General features: G+C 49.8%; 1 protein-coding gene across 5 annotated transcripts in view; it reads left to right on the top strand.

The window, feature by feature from the left end:
- Positions 1–4,992: 4,992 nt before the first annotated feature.
- Igsf9b (immunoglobulin superfamily member 9B) overlaps positions 4,993–18,460 on the top strand; it is a 59,096-nt gene continuing 45,628 nt past the window's right edge. For 2 of the 5 annotated variants that reach the window (XR_007344701.1, XR_007344700.1), the window contains exons 1-3: positions 4,994–5,281; positions 16,032–16,229; positions 18,061–18,207. Coding sequence is in view for 2 of the 5 variants with exons in the window: in XM_048796245.1 (XP_048652202.1) it covers positions 5,218–5,281; positions 16,032–16,229; positions 18,061–18,207 (409 nt within the window). In the remaining 3 variants the exon portion in view is untranslated. Of the gene's footprint in view, positions 5,282–16,031; positions 16,230–18,060; positions 18,208–18,460 lie in introns of all 5 variants that reach the window. The other 3 variants (XR_007344699.1, XM_048796245.1, XM_015499065.2) reach the window with 3 other exon arrangements.

Genomic DNA, 18,460 nt, shown 5'->3' with positions numbered 1-18,460 from the left:
TTACAAATGCAGTGGACACTGTCCAATATGTTGAGGGCCAGGATAGAACAGATAGACAGAGAAAGGGCAGATTTTCCATCTCTGCTAGTGTTGGGGCATTCTCCTGAGCTTCAACATCAGAACTTCAGATACTCAGATCTTTGGATATCAGGACTTAAAACAGTTTCTCAGGCTTTTGGACTCAGACTGACTCATGCCAGCTTCCCTGAATCTTCAGCTTTTTGATGGCATGTTGTTGGACTTCTCAGCTTCCATAATTGCTGAGCCAATTCCCATAATAAATCCCTTTCTTTCTTTTCTCTCCACTTCCCTCTTCTTGCACACACACACACAACACACACACACACACACAGGTTTTATTTATCTGAAAACTGTGACTAAAAGCTAAAATCTAAAATACCTTTCTAGATATTTCCTCTAGAATTCATTTTTGTTTTAATTAAAAAAAAATGTTTTCATGGAAATTTTTTCAGTTCCAAAATTGCAACACCATCTCCCATCCCACAAACTCTTCTTGTAATGTGGAACAGATATTGCTGTTTCAAGAGGATAGGAAAGGTAGAAGAACACAACAGTCACTAATATGGCATTATGTAAAAACGTGGATGTGTAACCGTTGTGATTCTGCAATCTGTATTTGGGGTAAAAATGGGAGTTCATAACCCACTTGAATCTAATGTATGAAATATGATATGTCAAGAGCTTTGTAATGTTTTGAACAACCAATAAAAAAAAGAGATGGAATCTACATCCTCTCCCTTTAAATTGGGGCAAGTGTTTGATACCTATGGAAGTGGCACTACGTGTCTTCCCAGTCTCCGGACATAAAGGACAGTGTATCTTCCAGCTGGTTCTATTCAGATGTGAGGTCTTAGAAGCCAGACACCAAGTCATATGTAAGCACAAGCAACCTATAGAGAAGTTCACATGAGGATAAAATACCACTCTTTGCTGATAGCCCTGGCTAACACCCAACATCAACTTGCCATCCATGTGAGTAAGCCATCTTGAATACATCCATGTTCTAGTGGAACTGATGCCACATGGAGTAGAGGACCATTCCCACCATACCTGTCCAAATTGTAGATACATGCACAAGCAAATGACTTGTTATTTTAAGCCACTACATTATTTGAGGATGGGTTTTTGTATTACAAGATAACTTATACAGTTTTCTAGTCATATAAGTCCTAAACACTCTTTTGTGTTCATTTGGGGCACATTCTTTGATTTAAAATTTCCTCTTTTTCCTGGAAAGAGCTGTCCCAATAACATTCTACAAAAAAGACTGGAATCATTGAGGAAGGTTAGAAGTGACAGGTAAGCAAACTAATGTTTTTGAGTCATGCTTGTTCAGTGGATGGGAAGAAGGAATGAGGACACTCTTCTCTTTTAGACTTGACTCTCCTGTGAGTTACCTTTCCCATTTGTTCTTCAAGAACCTATGGGCATGGTGTATGGCTAGGTGTGGTTTTACATTGGATAACTAATAAGCCTAGCATTCTGTATTTCCAAAAAAAAAAAAAAAAAAACACTTCTGTGAGGTTAAGAGAAGATGACAGAAGTTTCCATACCTGACATATACAACATTCCTAGATACAGCACCACATTTATTAGGGACATCAGTGAAAAGCTAGGTACATCTTGGAGTTGTTCTTGGAGTTGGGTTATGTTTCTCCTTTGATAAGTTTGGATCTATGCTGCCTTTGAATACTCAATTTGGTGTCCATGTGAGGGAGGAGTTTCCATCCTTCCTGGATTCAAAGCTCAACAATATGTTAAGAGGAAAAGATTTGATTGGTCTCATTCCTCATTGTCAGTTGATACAGCATGTCTCTCCTGAGCTGATCTGTAACTCAACTGACACAAATTTGATGATAAAGATGATGCTAAATTTCCCCTTTGTATCCTGAATTTTTCCTTTTCCTCTCTTTCTTCACTTCCTTGTTCTACTCTACTTCCAACAGACTTATCCAGAAAGTTATTCTCATTTTAAGAGGTTCCTTTGAACTATCTCATGAGTTATGCATTTAAGCTATACTGTGTACTTTTTTCTTTCCAGCCTGACAGCTTCAGTTTCCTAGCAGAAACCACTACCTTGAATAGGACAAAGTGGATGGCCAAGCAAATATGACCAATTTGGATGGTGATAGAGGCTCTGTCCATTTTCTTCAGTTTGCTGCTATGAGCCCAGATGCTTCGCATTCCCCTACCTATTCATGCCACTAAAGAATAAGGAAGTAAGGTTAGACCTAGAGAACCCTGTAGGCCATAATGAGCTGCTTATAGGTTTTGGAAGGGGAAGAATCCTATTATTACCATTTGTATTAGTCAATTTTCTTTTTTTACCTTAACAAAATGCCTGAGACAGTTAACTCCATAAAGAGAAGAGGTGTATTTAGCTCATGGTTTTGAAGGTTCAAGGTCATGGTACTTACAGTTCAGTTCTGGTAAGGACCCCAGAGCAGATAGCAGATGGCAATAATGGTGACATGTGTTAGGGCTTGAGGTTACATTTCAACACAAGAAGCAGAGAGGAAGGAGCCAGACTTGCTTCTTTTATAACAAACCTTCTTGGGAGAACTAGCAAGGGCTCCCAACAGAACAGCCTTCTGAGACCATTCCCCTAAGGATTTAGCACTCATATCTTAAAGGTTCCGTACCTCCTAAGACTGCTGCTTTGGGGGTCAAGCCTCTAATCACATGAACCTTTGTATTATGGTTTGGATGTGAGATGTCCCCCAAAATGTCACGTGTGAGACAATGCAAGAAGGTTCAGAAGAGAAATGATGGGTTATAAGAGTCTTAACCCAGAAAGTGAATTAATCCCCTGATAGAGATTAACTGAGTGATAACTGCAGTGGTGGGGTGTGGCTGGAGGAGGTGGGACTTGGGGGTGTAGCTTTGGGGTATATATTTTGTATCTGGAGAGTGGAGACTCTCTGCTTTCTGATCATCATGTGAGCTGCTTCCCTCTGCCACAATCTTTGCCATGATGTCTTGTCTTATCTCTAGCCCCAAGGAATGGAAACTGCTGTCTATGGATTGAGACTCTGAAACTATGAGCCTCTAAATCAACTTTGCCTCCTCTATAATTGTGTTGGTTGAGTCTTTTAGTCACAGAAGCAAAAAAGTTGACTAAAAACACTTTGAGTGAGCACAATTAAACCATTTCCAAACTATAGCACCAGTCCTGCAAATGGATTCCAGTTAGACTTCACAGTTCTAGGATTCAGGGAGATTGTGCGTGTGTGCCTGTGCTAAGGGTGGAGTTGTTATTTTGGGGGTATTCTGTTTGGGAATTAGTATACCAATGAGGCCTAGAGCTTCCAGCTCACTTCATAGTCCCAAGAAAGGCATTTGGTCTTGAAAGAGAACCTAAGTCAATGGTTCAGGTAGAGTTGTCCCCAGAGTGATATATCTTTAGTGTGTTTGCATGAATAGAATGGGTGGGTAGGTAGCAGGTTACTTAAGAGTGCTACGGATAATCTGGTGCTACAGATAATATTCAGATGTCAAACTTTATTAGTGTATTTGCTATTCTGCTTGGGGTCCCAGCTTTCTATCTCTTGTCTGGTAGTGAGCTAAGAGAGTTCAAGTTTCAGGGAAGGCTGTTTCTCCATCTTCAAGACTACTTTCTATGCAAGGTGTGTGTTTCTGTCTATGTGTGTTTTCCTAAGAGCAAGTCTCCTTGTTCTTTTGGAAGCTTCATGTTCTAGAGGCAGGGCTTTGTGGCTAATGAGTGCTCTAAGCTGGTGAAATTCCTGAGCTCTCCTTTGCTGTCCCTTTGTCTTCCTTCCTAGGCCAACAGCCCACCTTAGGGAGCAGTGTGATTCTTACCACTGCTTTCACTCCTTGAAAGAACAAACATCTTCACTGCAGCCTCAGCATGCTGGGTGTGAGGTGATTGTAGTAGATGTTTCCATGACACTCATTTATTCCTTCTGCAAATACAACTGTATTGGGGGAGGGGATGAGGAGAGGCTAAAGTATGAAGATTGGGAAATATGAAGACCACCCAAGATCTGTAATTATTTTTCTCTGTAGGAATAAGAGGCTCTTCCCTTTCTCTGGGTCTTCTCCACCCCCAAGCCTCTAAACTGCTCCCCAAATTCATCTTGGTTTCAAGTTGCTGAGAGGTGGCTAGGCACTGAGTAAGGTGGGAAGGGTGGGATCATGTGCAGGAGGAAGCAGCGTTTATTTAGGAGAGGGGGAAAAACTTTTATTACTGAAAGTTGGGATTTAGTAATGATGAGCAACGAGGACCGGCACTGGGGGTGGCAGTGTGTACATTGTGTTCTAGAGGGGTCTATGACACGCCTCAGCTGAGTCAATGACTCATTTAAAATCGAAGCGACTTTTAGAGGTCATTTTAGTCATCCCCCTGCCTTCAGGCTGGATGGAGCCTAACTTGATATCACGTTTGGTGGAGGTGGTGTATCGCTCTGGGCTAAGAGTGTCTGTGTGTGTAAAGGAGGGGGGGTGGGGGAGACAGCGCGTGACCTCTTTGGAAAAGATCTCCAGCGAAGGACATTCCCGAGCTTCCCCAGGCTGCCCGCTCCAGGGTTTCCCCATCACTGAATCAGCATGGTTCTCCCGGGAACTGCTTTTTGCTGGATGGAAACCGGATGTTGGGTTCCCTGGGTGGGCGGGGGCTCCATCCCCTCAGACTTGTCAGGGGTAATTGAGACTCTTACGGTCCCGTTAGCCAGCCCGAGAAGCTAGCTCTTCTTTCACCTTTAACTTGCCATGCAGTGTGAAGAGAGAACGGAATACAGCGAAGACGCTACAACGCCTTCTCCCAGGCAATGCGCATGATTCTGCGGCTCTATGCTCGCCACACTTCAACGCACCTTGAAATGGGCTCGCCTCCTTCGCGCCGCAACGGGCAGATCTTTTAACCAATCGGTCCGCAGACTTATGAAAACAGACCAATAAATAGGCGGCGGGGGCGGGCCCAGAGGCCGGGCTAGGCTTCACCGTAGAACTGGCTGTGCTCTGCCTCCACTAGTAGTGCAGGTGCCGCTGCGCTGGGGCCGGGGAGGCTGCGCGCCGAGCCAAGCTGAGCCAGGGAGGGATGGAGAGCGGGCAGCCCGGGTTGCAGAAGCACCGGCGCGGGTCGTAGGCGGGCGAGATACGGGCGCTCGGGCACGAGAAGTGTGCGGGTGCGAGAGCACTTTGAGATAGGATGAGGCTCTTGGCTGGCGCGGTAGTACTATGATTTGGTATGTGGCCACTTTGATAGCAAGTGTGATCAGCACCCGAGGTCTTGCGGCTCAAGGTGAGTTGAAGTGCAGCGTCCCTCCTCTGCCCCTCCCGGCGCTCTCAGCCCTTTGCTCCTGGCTCTAGCTCCCCGACTCCGCAGAACGCCGCTGCTTATTGCGGGTGAGGCTCCAGCTCTGGCCAGGCGCGCCTCGGGGCACTATTGGGGAGGGCCTGGGGGCCGCGGGCTGGAGGACCCCGGCGAGAAGGGGCTGGAGCAAATAGGCTACCGGGCACTTGAGGAAAGAATGTTTTGGAATCGAGGTCGACTTCGCTCACCTTGGGCCCTATGGTCCACACCGGCACATCGAACCCGTTGCCTCTAGTTGGAGCAGCCTCCTATTCGAGCTTTGGGGGAGGCAGTGGCTCTCCTAACTCTGGCTGCTGGGGAGTTTGCAGGTCATCAGGCAGTCCGCAGCACGCTCCAGCACGGTGCAGTGCCACTGCTCCACTGAGGGGTTCTTACTGAGAGGCGCGACACCGAGGCTTGGGACTCTGCACCCACGTCTAAGAGACAGGCTTCTCGGCCCTGCGGGCAGCTACCGCTCCAGCTCACGCCCCTCCTGCCCATACAGCTTGGCAGTTGGAGGTCAGATCACTCGCTGGGGCGGGGGTCCTTAGACACCTAGTGAGAAGAGAATTGATGAACCCAGCAGAGGAGTGCCCGCTTTGGGCTGGCCCTGGCAGTCTCCCGCGCCGGTTTTAGCCGCACCTGGGTCCCGGCCAAGCAAAAGTTCCCGGGAGCGCGTAGCAGCTGCGACGACCCCATGCTGCCCTCCCTAGCTAGGAGGCAGAGCTTTCTAGGGGCGAAGGCGACGCGGGAGATGTCCCCACTAATGCATCAAAAATGGGGTGGGGGATTTTCCTCTTTCTGCTTTCTCTGTTCTGAGTCGGAGAAGAAGCAAGAGGGAACCCTTGGTGTTGGGTGATGCGTGCGTGAGCGCGCGGGCTTTTGCTTTGGAGACGGAAGAGCGACCTGCGAGCCTCTGGGTGGCACCCCCGGCTCTCAGCCCTTGTATGGAAGTAGAAGCGGAGCCTGGAGGCTGCCCGGACTCTGAGCTCATGGTTCTCAGCGCGCACACACGACCTGGTTGAGGGCAAGTTCACAGAGCCTGTAGGAGATGGCGGCTGGAGAGAACGGGTCTGTAGGTGGAAGTAGGCGGTGGAGACCCGCCAACCAGCGCACCCACTCTCAGCAGAAGGGGTCTGCGGGAGGCGTCCTTTCCAGGGTCTTCTCGCCTCCTTGTCTAGGCCTGTGTGTGTGTGTGTGTGTGTGTGTGTGTGTGTGTGTGTGTTGAGGCGGGGGGAGGGTGATTTAAGAAAGTTTCTGGAATGGAATATGTCGCTATGCTACTTGGGAGGGGGACGTCTGAAAACAGAAGGAGCGAAGGGTGAAGGGAAGGATGATTTAGTCAAGTGGTATGTTTATTTGAATAGTTTTGAAACTCTCCATTTGTCAGGTGGGAAAACTGAGTCTAGGTTGACTGCCAAGGCTTATGGATTGAGAATGGAGGTGAGGTGACTCGGGTTATGCCCGAGAATATGTGCCTCATCCTCATCCTCTCCCCTGTTTCCTTGTAGTCTTCCTATGTCCTCATCCTCCTCCCCTCCAGTTTTTGGTATGTTCCTGCTATGGGACTGTCGCTGAAAGCACAAAAGGATGTGCTGGGATCTTTGAATAGAAGAGACACTGAAGGAAGGCTCTGATATAGCTTCTAAACCTAAGCCAGGGTAGGGGCAATGGACTTTAAAAAAATTTTTTTTTTTAAAGTTTATGCACAGAATAAAGGCAAATGGATTTATATTGCAGCAACACACAAAATGTCAAGACAGGAAGAACTTCTCAACATTTCAGGTTGTTGGGCATGAAGGTTAGGTTATGCCTTCTTATAGAGTGCAGAGGTCCTTCTGTCTGAGATGGTTTGGCATGCACCCCTTTCTGAAAGCAGGGATACCTTATTGGTCTCAGGGTCTTTTTACCATAGTGGCTCTAGGTATGGTGGCTAGGGACCTAGGTTTAGAGTTAAATCACCTGGATTTAAGATGTGGCTCTACCACTTGCTGACCCTGTGACCTTGGACAAATTGCTTGACCTCTCTAAATGTCACTTGCCTCAGTGGAAAATGGGTTAATAGTACGAGCTTATAGTATTTTTTTCCCCCCAAACATTAGTGCTATAAAGAAACAAGTGGCTACCTGTTATATATTATACAGTATGTGCTCATTAAATGTTAACATAATTTCAATATCTCTGGGATTCCTGGCCCCTCCTCTACTTTTTCCTCTTTGGTCCACTTGGGACCCTTTTGGGACTGTTTGGGGAGAAGTTAAGGGGACTGCCTCTGTCAGAATTGGAGATCCCTTTATGGACTGACCTTGTCTGGGCAGAGCCTCTTGTTTCCCTGCATCCAGAGACATGTGCAGGGTGTGCAATCTTCAGAGCTACTTGGAAATCCTTCTAAAGGTCTGCAGAGCTCAATTGTTAATGGACAAAGGCTTAGGGAAGGATGCAAAACCTAGCCTTTGGAGTGAGTGGGTGTCTCCTCCTGTGAGCAGCACCAGCCAATGTTGGGGTGCTGGTGGGACTCCTTGTGAGAGCTCAGCTATTCTCTGCCTGACAGAGGTGACTTCTGGGGAGATCCCTAAACTGGAAGGACATTTGGATGCCACTCTAGGATTTGGCTGAAGCAGGGGCTGCTTGGGCAGAGGGTAAAATGGGATGGGTTCCTCAAGCCATGTTGGTTTAGGACTGGGTCAACCCAGGGATATGGGACAAATATGGAGATAGACTTCTCTTTTTGACTTTGGTGGTGTGTGATTGAGGTCAGTGGATAGGTTGGGAGGGTGAGGAAAAGAGAGGGACTATTGGCATAGTTTCTCATCCCAGATGTCTGCCTAGCAAGTCGAGGGGAGTTTCCACACTGTGGGAATACCCTCGGCCTTGCTTGGCTCACTCTGAACCTCAGACATAGTAGGAAGTCTGGGCTTTATTCTCAAGGCTGCCTCCCCTCTTTGCCACAAATTCTATGGTTGAATTATTCCTGCCTCCAGTATCCCCAGATAAAGTGGGATTCTGATTCAGATCTTGATGGTGGTTGGACCAGTGCCCTTTATTCTGTACCTGGCTTTGACCTATGCTTTGTCCTTTGGCATTGAACATGGGAGAGAGGAGGTTTAAACCTCACTGGTCCTATCAAATGAGAAGTCTTGGCCCAGGAAGTGTTCATTGTGTGTGTGTGTGTGTGTGTGTGTGTATGTGTGTGTGTGTGGTGTGTATGTGTGTGTGTGTGTGGTGTGTTTGTGTATATATGTCCCCAGTGCATATATGTTGGAGTCAGGGGTGTGTCTGGCAGCCTGTACCCTGGGAGAAGCTGGGGAGGCCATGTTTTGGAAAGGGGATGGTCAAGAGACAGTGGGAAGAACGAGCTTTCAGTTGTTGGCCTGTAGCTTGACATATGCCAATCTCTGGAGTTGTCAGGTCCTAGGTCCTAGTTGGTTTCATGTTTATGGTTCTGAGACAGAAAGCTAGAATCTGGTTACCTGAGGAGCAAAGACTGCCTCTCTGAGAAATGCTGAAACCTATTCTCTCTCTGGCCCTCCCTCCTATACCTTCCTCTCTGCCCTTTCCCCAGCCAGGTGCCAGCTCTCAGAGGCTGACCCTCTGTATGCATTCTCCCTTGGCCCACTCCTTGTCAGCCCTGCTGGATCCTGGCTTGTTTCCCCATAGCCTTCCTGTTTGCTGAGCTGAAGATGTGGGGGTGGGTGATAAACCCCATAGAAGGCAGGGCCTGAGATTTAACCAGTTCTCTTCTCCAGGAGAGTCTCCTTCCCCAACATCCTATGGCCTTCTCGGCTGGGGTTCAGGGTCCCTAGGGAGAAGTCTCCTTCCATTTGCTTGCTGGGATGCTTGCTTGCTGGAATGTGTTAAGCAACTTGTTAAGAATGGATTTCAATGATGAAAAGATCTGTAATTGGTGAGAACTTCCAGATGTGTGTGTGTGTGTGTGTGTGTGTGTATCTGAATGTGTCCCTGCATTGTATGCATACCTGTATGTGTGTGCATTTGTATATATAACTGTATGTATACCTGTACTTGTATATGTATTCCCATATATGTGCACAGGTTTGTGTACAGCCTTTTGTATGTTATATGTGTGTGTGCAAGCACCTGTGTATATATGTGCACATATGTGGACTGCAGCAGGGCAAGGTAGTTAGGTGCAGCCATGAGGTAGGAGCCACTTCTCCCCTAGTGCTGTGGGTGGCAGTGAGACTACTGCTTCAGTATATTCCTTGCTTTCTGATCCCCTTGCTCTGTACCTGAGTCTAGGCAGCTCAGCAGTTATTAACATTAAAGGATGGCTGGGGTTCTAGAGAGAAAACTTAAATGGTAGGACAGAGTCTGAGCTTATGGGGACACTGAAAATGGTCTATCTGTCTAAAAGGGGGACTGTGGCATCAGATGCCATTATCCAGGCATAGTGTAGAACAGAGAAGGGGCTGGGTCCCTGGGGAGGTGGGAGAGGAGGCAGGGGTGGGAGAGGCAGCTTATAGTCAGCCCCCACCCATTGCCCAGGGGCACTGCCAATGGGTGTTGGCCTGGTCTGCTAGAGGCAGCTGACCTATTTTTCGTAAGAATCTTCCTGCTTTTCTGTTCTCTCTTGCGTGAATAAGCAGAAGAGTGGTGAGCAGAGATGGGGCCTCTGTCCATGAGGGTTTTTGAGAAAGATTCCATGGGGCCATGGCTGTGAGGGAGGTCTCTGTCAGCCTGACGACCCTTTTGAGAAGACAGGGGACTGACAAGCAACCTTTCCCCCCTTGTAGCCCCTTACTTCATTCCTGGTCACATGTGCCCATTGAGACAGGGCTGTGGCATACGACTTGCACATAGGCAAATATTGTATGAGGTGAGTCACTGTCCTCATTTTCTGGCTCCAGAGTAGGGAGTGTTGATGTTTCACCAGGAGTAAATATGGAACTTTGATTTCCCACTTAGTAATTGTGCCAATTTGGCCCCTTACCCCAGGATCCTGGCCTGGTGGCAGGCCTAGCCTGTAATGCCCTCACTGGGCTGGCCTTGCTGCCTGCCTTCTGGCTTGGGGGTGAGTGTACAGGGGCAGGCCTGTGCCCAGGTGGTAGGGAAAGAGTTGTGGGTATGGGAGGGGGTGTGGCTTCACTTTTCTGCAGAGGAGCCATTAAAGGAGCAGAACTGAGATTGAATTACTGACTTCCTTCCTGCTAGTGGCTCATGGGGAAAGGGCTCTTGGAAATACAATCTAGCCAAGCAAATTAAGGTTGCTAATAGCATCTCTGCCTCACCAGCTGCTGGGGGGGAGCCCAGCTCAGAAGGAGAGGCACTCACAGAATGAAGGAGCCAGCCATTCCTGTCTCCTACTCCAGTACCTTGCTTTTCATAGTAAGGTTGCTAGGATTTCTGGATAGGCTTACTTTAGGCACACCTGACCTCTGACTGTAGACCCTGAGGCTTGATGGGGAGGTACAGCTGGACAGGCTGTGAAGACACTGGTGGGGAGGATAGGAGTAGACATGGGGGGTGTGCTTCCTAGAGGCAGAGGGATCTCCAAGGTGGTCTCTAGCCCACCTGCCTTGTGAGAAGAGCAGAACAACTTCTTTGTCTGGGCACAGGTCTCTTCTCCAAGCCAGACTTTCTAGGTGTTTCCTTTGCTTTGGGCAGTAGAGAGCCAGCCTCTGCCTTCCTCACGCTGTCCTCTGGGTGTGAGCCTCCCACTTGGTGAGAGCCCTGAGTCTGCCTGCTTCCTGGAATCTCCTGGAGCCTCCTGGCTTGTTGAGGAGGAGGGATTGGGGGACTATTGGGGGCTGCGCCTTTTTTGGACTCAGCAGGGATTATTTTTAGACTGGCAGATGGAGGTGGCGGTGGCTGTCGCTGGTATTATTAGACAACAGGCCTGTGGTTTGAGAGTCTGGTGCCCAGAGGAGGAGGAAGAGGAGGAGGCTGCAACAAGGATTAATGAGCCTTGGAGGCTGATGCTCAGCCCGCGTCCCTTCCCTCCCTCAGCTACCACCAGACTTAGGCAGGGGCTCCAGGTTCTCAGACAGAATTACATTCATGCTATGGAGGGTCAGAGATGGTCCAGCTACCTTCTGAGACCCCTGCCCAGTAATCCTTCTTGGGTCCTCCTGGGCTGTAGAATCTGGACTCCCAGAACCTGTCCAGAGTATGGGGTGAGAGTGACTAAACTCTGTGCCACAATGAAGGGGTGGGGCTGTAAAAGAGAGGGCTTGGTTTTCTAGGTCTGTGGTTGGGGCAGGAGGGTGGCATAGAGTGCGAATCCGGATTTTGCCACCTGCATAACTTTGGGGTAGGCACATAGCCTCACCATTTGCACAACAGAGAAAATAGTATTCGTGGCAAGGTGGCCATTGAGGCCGTTCAGTGAGATCGATTTCACAGAGCCTGGTAGGTAGTAGAGTTTTGCCTGCTGAGGCTTTCTCTGCCTTGCTCTTATCTCTTCCCCTATAATTTAGATTGTTTCCAAGACTCAGGACCCTTCTTACCCAGCTCCAGGCTTTAGAGTTGGATGTGCAGCCGTGTCAGGCCCTGGACACCTTGTTGTTCTGTGCCTTCAGTGGGGGTCTGCTGGCAGCCCTGGACTGTCACCCACTGGGTACCACCTGGCCCAGGGAGTGGGAGATTTGTATCCTATGGGCTTTTTGAAAGGTCAGCCAGCCCATGGGGAGCCACCTCAAAATCCCTGCTTGCCCCTCCTTTTCTTCCCTGCCAGAGTGGCAGAGCTCCAAGGTGGGCTGGGCAGCCCCCCAAGATGCAGATTGGCTAGGCTCAGGGTGTCTAGTTTTCTGCCTTCTGGATAATGGGTATATGTGACCTGTGGCTCTTCATAGCCTTTTTCTTAATGTGCTCACCTTCTGCCAAGGCCAGTTTCCTCTCTGGATGGATAAGCTTGGCTTCTCTGGGCCCCTTACTAGCTGCTGTGAAGGGGAGGGGTTAGGGTCCCCTCCTGCTGCCCCTGTCCTCAAGCATTTTCCCTTCTCTTCCCTCTGCTTTCCCTTCCTCTGTCTTTTCTTCACTCCAGCTGGCCCTGCTGAAAAAGAAGACCTGCCTGGATGCCCAGGCTTAGTTTTGTATCCCCCTCATTCTGGGGTGCTCTGAGGGTCTGTGTCTTTGTATCCCTGTGTTCCTTTTTGTTGTATTGTACCCCCGAGCTATCTCCTGGTTGGGCTTGGCCTGTGTCTGGCTAGTAGGATGGGCCTCCCTCCCTCCTTGCTTCTGTATCTCTTTCACTCCTGGCTTTGGGTTTGGTTTCCTCCTGTGTTTGAGCTTTTTGTATCTCCTCCATTAAGCCTCTCTTCTCTCTTTACTGCCAGCCTGATTTCTCTCTCTCTCTCTCTCTCTCTCTCTCTCTCTCTCAGCATTTCTGGAAAGAGTGTTGTATTAGACACACTCTTGTGCAGAAAGGATCAGGCTTAGGGAGAAGTACTTGTGGGTGATGGGGTGAGAGAACATGATCTGTGCTTGTGCAACTGTGTGTGTGTGTGTGTGTGTGTGTAGGAAAATAAGAAAAGCAGATGAATATTTTAGGATCCAGAAAACCTGGAGGCCTTAGGCTGAGAGTGGAGGCCGGGATTAGCCTGCCCCCTCTGCTTTGTTTTTTCTTTTCTTTTTTTTTTACATAGTTGTAGATGGACAGCATGCCTTTATTTTATTTATTTATTTTTATGTGGTGCTGAGGATCGAACCCAGTGCCTCACACATGCTAGGCAGATGCTATGCCACTAAGCCACAACCCCTGCAACCCCCTGCTTTCTTTTGGAGAAATCCTTCTCATTTTGTTGTGTCATCTTTGGGATGTGTCATCTTTGTAGCTGCTTCTCTGTGGTTGAAAAGTTCCTCCAGAGGAGATGCTAGGTGACTGAGGCCAACTGCTTTGTGGGTGGGCCTTATGCTGGGGGCTTGGTGCTAAGCTTAGGGGCTGGCTGGGACTGGAGGTGGCAACCTGGAACCTTCACCAATACCCTGGAAGTTAAGCGTGAAGGAGGCTGCTTCATTTCCATGCAGTGAGAATAAGGCAGGGCTAGGTGCAAATGAGCAGCTGGCACTGTGGGAAGCCATGTCAAAGTCCACCTGCCTCTTGGTATTGCCCCCCACAGCCTTAAACCCCAGCAGCCAGCTCTCCAGAGCAGTTTCACTGTTAGAAGTGCTCAGCTGTTCCCCTACCTCTGTTCTCTTGCTTAGATTCTAGGGCCAAAGAAACCCCTCACTCTATCTTTCCCAGGTACCCCGGCTCCTGGGAATAACTCCCTTCCCTACCACCAGGTTCCTGTGGTTTGTTTCTTCATTTGTGCTATGGATACTTAGTTGTTGAGTGTGCATATGCACATATGTGTGTGCATATGTATGCTCATACAAATGTGCACATACATGCACACGTGCTGCTTCTCCTGCTTGCTCAGGTGCTGCTGTTCAATGTTCACCCGTTCCTCTTGGTCCAGCCTTGGCCTTTGTGCAGATGCAGTAGGCAGGCTCCCCTACCCAGGTGCCTCTGGGGGTGTGGGCGAGGCGCCAGCTGCAGCTGGGCTCTCTCCTTTCCCTAAGGGACCTTGCTGCAAACCTAGCCTGAAGCAAGTTTGGGGGAGGGGGAGTTGGGAAACCTGCTGGGGCCTCGGGCAGGTGAGTGCAACACTCTGCTTTGCTCCAAAAATACTCTGTGATCTTAGCTCTTTCTCTAGAAAACAGTGATGTCACCGGGAGCCAATCAGCTTCTGGGAGGGCTTGCCTCCTCCTCCTCCTCTTCCTTCCGCAAGTGGAGAGGAGGGGGAGGGAGAAGAATGAGACACTCACACAGACGACATACAGACAGACACACGGAAATTCACAGAAGCACACATGAACATAGAGACCCCCTCCCCCGAGTCAAGCAAAACCCCTTCCCCTCCCACAAGCCAGTAGAAATCTTGGACCCTTGTTCCACACACACACACACACACACACACACACACACACAAATAGAAACAGAAACAGGGAGAAAGGCAGGCAGGTAGACAGAATCACCCACACAGAGTGGGAGCAAGAGACAGAGAGACTTACAGAGAGACAGAGACGTGGAGAAGGATCCAGAGGAATACAGAGACATGGGAAGTGGGGAAAGACAAACATAAAGAACCAGAGAGAGAGACACACACAGAGAAGGAGAGAGAGAATAGAGAAACAGAGATACAGAGAAAGAGCCAGAAAGAGAGAGGAAGATAGAGAAAAATAGACACAGGAGACACAGAGACAGAGATATATAGAGAGACATAGAGGAGACAAAGAGAGAAAACTGACAGCGGTAGACACAGGACACACACATACTCGCAGCCAGACACAAAGACATAAATGACAGAGAGAGGTGGGAGCCCACAGGGGTCAGAGATGCAGACAGAACTAGGTGGACAAAGATCTAAAGATCAGTGCTGCTCTCCTCTGGCATCCTCTCTGGATAGGAGGGCCCACAGACTCCTGGCTTTGAGCCTGCAGCCAGTCGGTTGCTGTCCTAGGTGCTGCCCTGGAGAGTAGAGATGCTCACACTGGACTGGGAGGGTTGGGGATGGGGAAAGCCTGTGGTAAACTTGGGAGTGGTGGGTAGAACAGGGGAGGAAGGGGACAAGGCTGCCCCTTTCACTGGATGTACTGAACAAGGTGACCTTGCCAGTTGCCTTGCTGTGTCTGGTCATGGAGGAGACCTGGTATGGGAGGAATGTCTGCTGGAGGTAGGCTGCACACATGCCTGTTTGGAGTCCAGGAGTGGGTGCTGTGGGCATGGACAGTACTCCTGTGGTTTACTCTTTTCGCTGCTTGGGTGGGGTTGGGGGTTTCTCACTCCTGCTTCCTTCCTTGCCACCCCCCACCACCGCACCCACTGCCAGCCAGGATGGGTGTGTCCTATCTAGCTGCCTGTTTTTGATGTTCTCTGCCAAAGGCAGGGACCAACACAGGGTTCCCCTTCTCCGCCCCCAGCATCCTACTCTCCTAATGGTAATGTCTGGGGCTTCTGTGAGAATCAGCTCGATTTGGGGCTTGGAAACTGGAGGACTGCAGCCCCTCCCACTCCCCTCTGCAGCAGGGCTGGCTCTGTGTGCTGGTAGGAGGAGGGGCTGGAGAAGCCAGCTCAGACTGGTGGGGTTTTCCCTCTGGTGTTGCCATGAGCAGCCTCAGCTTTTCTTGTTAGGGATTCCCCTGATCCTGTATGGAGTACTCTTGTTTAGTGCTGTGAACATCAGGCTGAGTTGGGGGTGGGGCAGTGGAGGAGAGCTGGCTCTGTCATCTACCAGGCTCTAGTGGGAAGTATCTTGCTTCAGGGAGACTATTTCACATTCCCAGGCCCTGAGGCCTTTCCACCTCCATGTCTATGGCTCCTTATAATTCGGGTGGGGGATGTTGTCCCAGTGGAACAGGGCACAATTATGCCTGCTATTCTTTGGAATTGGGGAGGGAAGGTCTGGCTTCTAGGACTGAAAAAATTACTTCCCTCTCCTTTCTTCCTTTTAGCCCCCAGCTTTGTGGATGCCCAAGTACCCCCAGGGCAGAGAGACCTACGAATAGACAGGTGGAGAGCAGGTGGAGGGTATACTGGGACCTCTCAGGGAAAGCAGGTGGGATAAGCCTAGGATTTGAATGGAGGATGGTTTTAACAAGGGAAGCAGAGGCCACCCATTGATAAGGGGTGCATAAGGCTGCTGGAGCAGGATCTCTTTGTCACCTTTCCATGTCCCAACTTGGTTGTCTCCATTAGGTGCCCACGGCCTGCGAGAGGAGCCCGAGTTTGTGACTGCAAGAGCTGGCGAGGGCGTGGTCCTGCGATGCGATGTGATCCACCCGGTGACAGGACAGCCCCCGCCCTATGTTGTAGAGTGGTTCAAGTTTGGGGTCCCCATTCCTATCTTCATCAAGTTTGGCTACTACCCGCCCCACGTGGACCCTGAGTATGCAGGTAAGGTTTGGATACTGAGTGCTGCTCCCTCGGGAGACTTAGGACCTGAGCGCAGTGGGTACTATAAACCTGAGGACAAGATCTTCCTCTCATTTTGACCTTTCTGCTCCTATCCAGGCCTTAGTGGTCACCCACGAGTTCCCAAGTGCCTTTGCTTTTGTCTCTATCAGTTTTTATCTTTGTCTTGACTGATCCATTATCTCTGTTTTTCACCATTTCTGCCTCTTTGCTCCCATCTTTTCCCACTGATAGATTTTCATTAAGTGGCAGGAGGGGAGGAAATAGGAGACAGACTTAAAGCCCTCCTAAACCACACAGCTGGGGGTTTGGAGAGAGGCCAGAAGTCCCAGGGCAAGCTAGAGAGAGAGGCCCCACTGTGAGAAAGCAAGGACTCCCTCTCCAGGGAAGGAGGGGAGTCAGACTGCCCCACCCTTAGGCAGGTGTGCTGCAGAATCTCCAGTCTGATTAGGCCCACTCACTCCCTCCTGGTTCTGAAGTTGGGATGGCCTTCCATCCCTAAGTGTAGTGTGCATCTCCATGACCCCGCCTACCCACCCATCTGTGCCCCTGGCAGGTGTCAGTCTCTCTCTCTTCTGCCACCTGTCCTCCCCTTCCCTTGGCCCTGTTTGTGTCCTGCTCTGCAATTACTCTGTCAGCAGTGGCCTCCCTGTGACTCACTGCCGCCGCCCGCCAGCCTGCCAGGGAGGAGGGTGTGGGGTGTGTGTGTGTGTGTGTGTGTGAGAGTGTGAGTGAATGTCTGTGAGGATGAACATATGCTGGTATTGCGAGGAAGACAGGAAACAGGCAGGGCACTGCTTTTATTTTGTCTTTGCTGTGGCTTATGAGGTCTGAGTTGCCTTCCTCTAAGAAGGCTTCTTTTTCTGCCTCTCTTTCTTCTAAGCTAATATCTCTCACTCTCCTTTTGGCTGGGCTTGGTTTTAATAGTTTGTTTTTAGGCAGATTTCCAGTGCCAAACAAGGAGGAAAACAGATAGAGGTGGGGATAAAGGAGTAAAGGTGGGCTGAAGGGGACCCCGGGAGCTGCTTTTTCCTGCTTGTGTGCAGGAAGGGGTCCTGCAACAACACTTACTTTCTCAGTGCTTGGAATATCACAGGAATTGCCTCCTGATGGAGTTAAGGAAGGGTGGCTGCAGTATTTTTGCTATGTTTGCCCACCCTTCCTTTCCTTGTCCTCAGGTTTATGGGAGTCTCTGGGTTTTATTGAGATATGTAGTTTTTCTGGCTCTGGCAGCAGGATGAGGAGGACCCCTAGTCCTGATTCCTGGCCTGCCTTCCTTCTGCCCTACCATAGGGAAGGCAGAAACAGATAGAAGCTGAGTGAGGCAGTTCTGGGCATCCTGCCTAGGATAGGTATATTGCTCAACTGGAATGGAGATGCACTGGGACCTTCTGGATGCCCCTGGCCTATTCTTTTCTATTCTTACCTTCTCTCTTTCATCTCTTCTCAGCTCTGTATCCATCTATCCATCTGCTTTTCTTTTTTTTTTTGTTTCAAGAGAGCTCCAAAAGAATGGGTGTGTTCTAAGGAGATGAAGGTTTTCTCAGTGCCAAGTGCACTGAACTGCCAGTGTAGGCTGGGGCAGGGCCAGCTGGGGAGGGACAGTGGCTCCATGGCCAAGTGTCATGCCTTTCCCTTTACCACCTGCTGCTGGCAGGGATGGGTGCCAGCTGTCATTTTGGGGCCTTGCTGTGGGAAGTGACCTGAAGGTTGTGATGGGTCTCCTGTCTTTAGCTTGGTTTGGGGTGGGGGTAGCAAGCTGCTGTTCTTGCCCTGATGGCCTCTTGGGCTTTTGTCCACTGTGTTCCCCCAGGCCGGGCCAGTCTTCATGATAAAGCATCCCTGCGGTTGGAGCAGGTACGCTCTGAGGATCAGGGCTGGTACGAGTGCAAAGTGCTCATGCTGGACCAGCAGTATGACACCTTCCACAACGGCAGCTGGGTCCATCTCACCATCAACGGTGCGTATGGGCCCCCTTCCTGGAAAGAGCCCAAGAAGACCTCCTCTGAGGGCCTGCTCTAGAAGGAACCCCATCCCTTCCCCCAATTCTTGCTGCAGAGGAGCCTGGACAAACCTTGGCCCCATGAGATCTCAGCTCACTCCTCTGCCTACCTCCATTGTCTTCCTGGAGCCTCTGGGGTCAGTGGAGGTGCATAGAAGCAGCAGTTCCCTATGTACAAGGTGGTCTCAGAGTTCCTAAGAGGGAGGTGGGA

Source organism: Marmota marmota, unplaced genomic scaffold, assembly GCF_001458135.2.
Source record: "Marmota marmota marmota unplaced genomic scaffold, marMar, whole genome shotgun sequence".
NCBI classification, from domain to species: Eukaryota; Metazoa; Chordata; class Mammalia; order Rodentia; family Sciuridae; genus Marmota; species Marmota marmota.
This window is presented reverse-complemented; position numbering and strand designations above follow the sequence as displayed.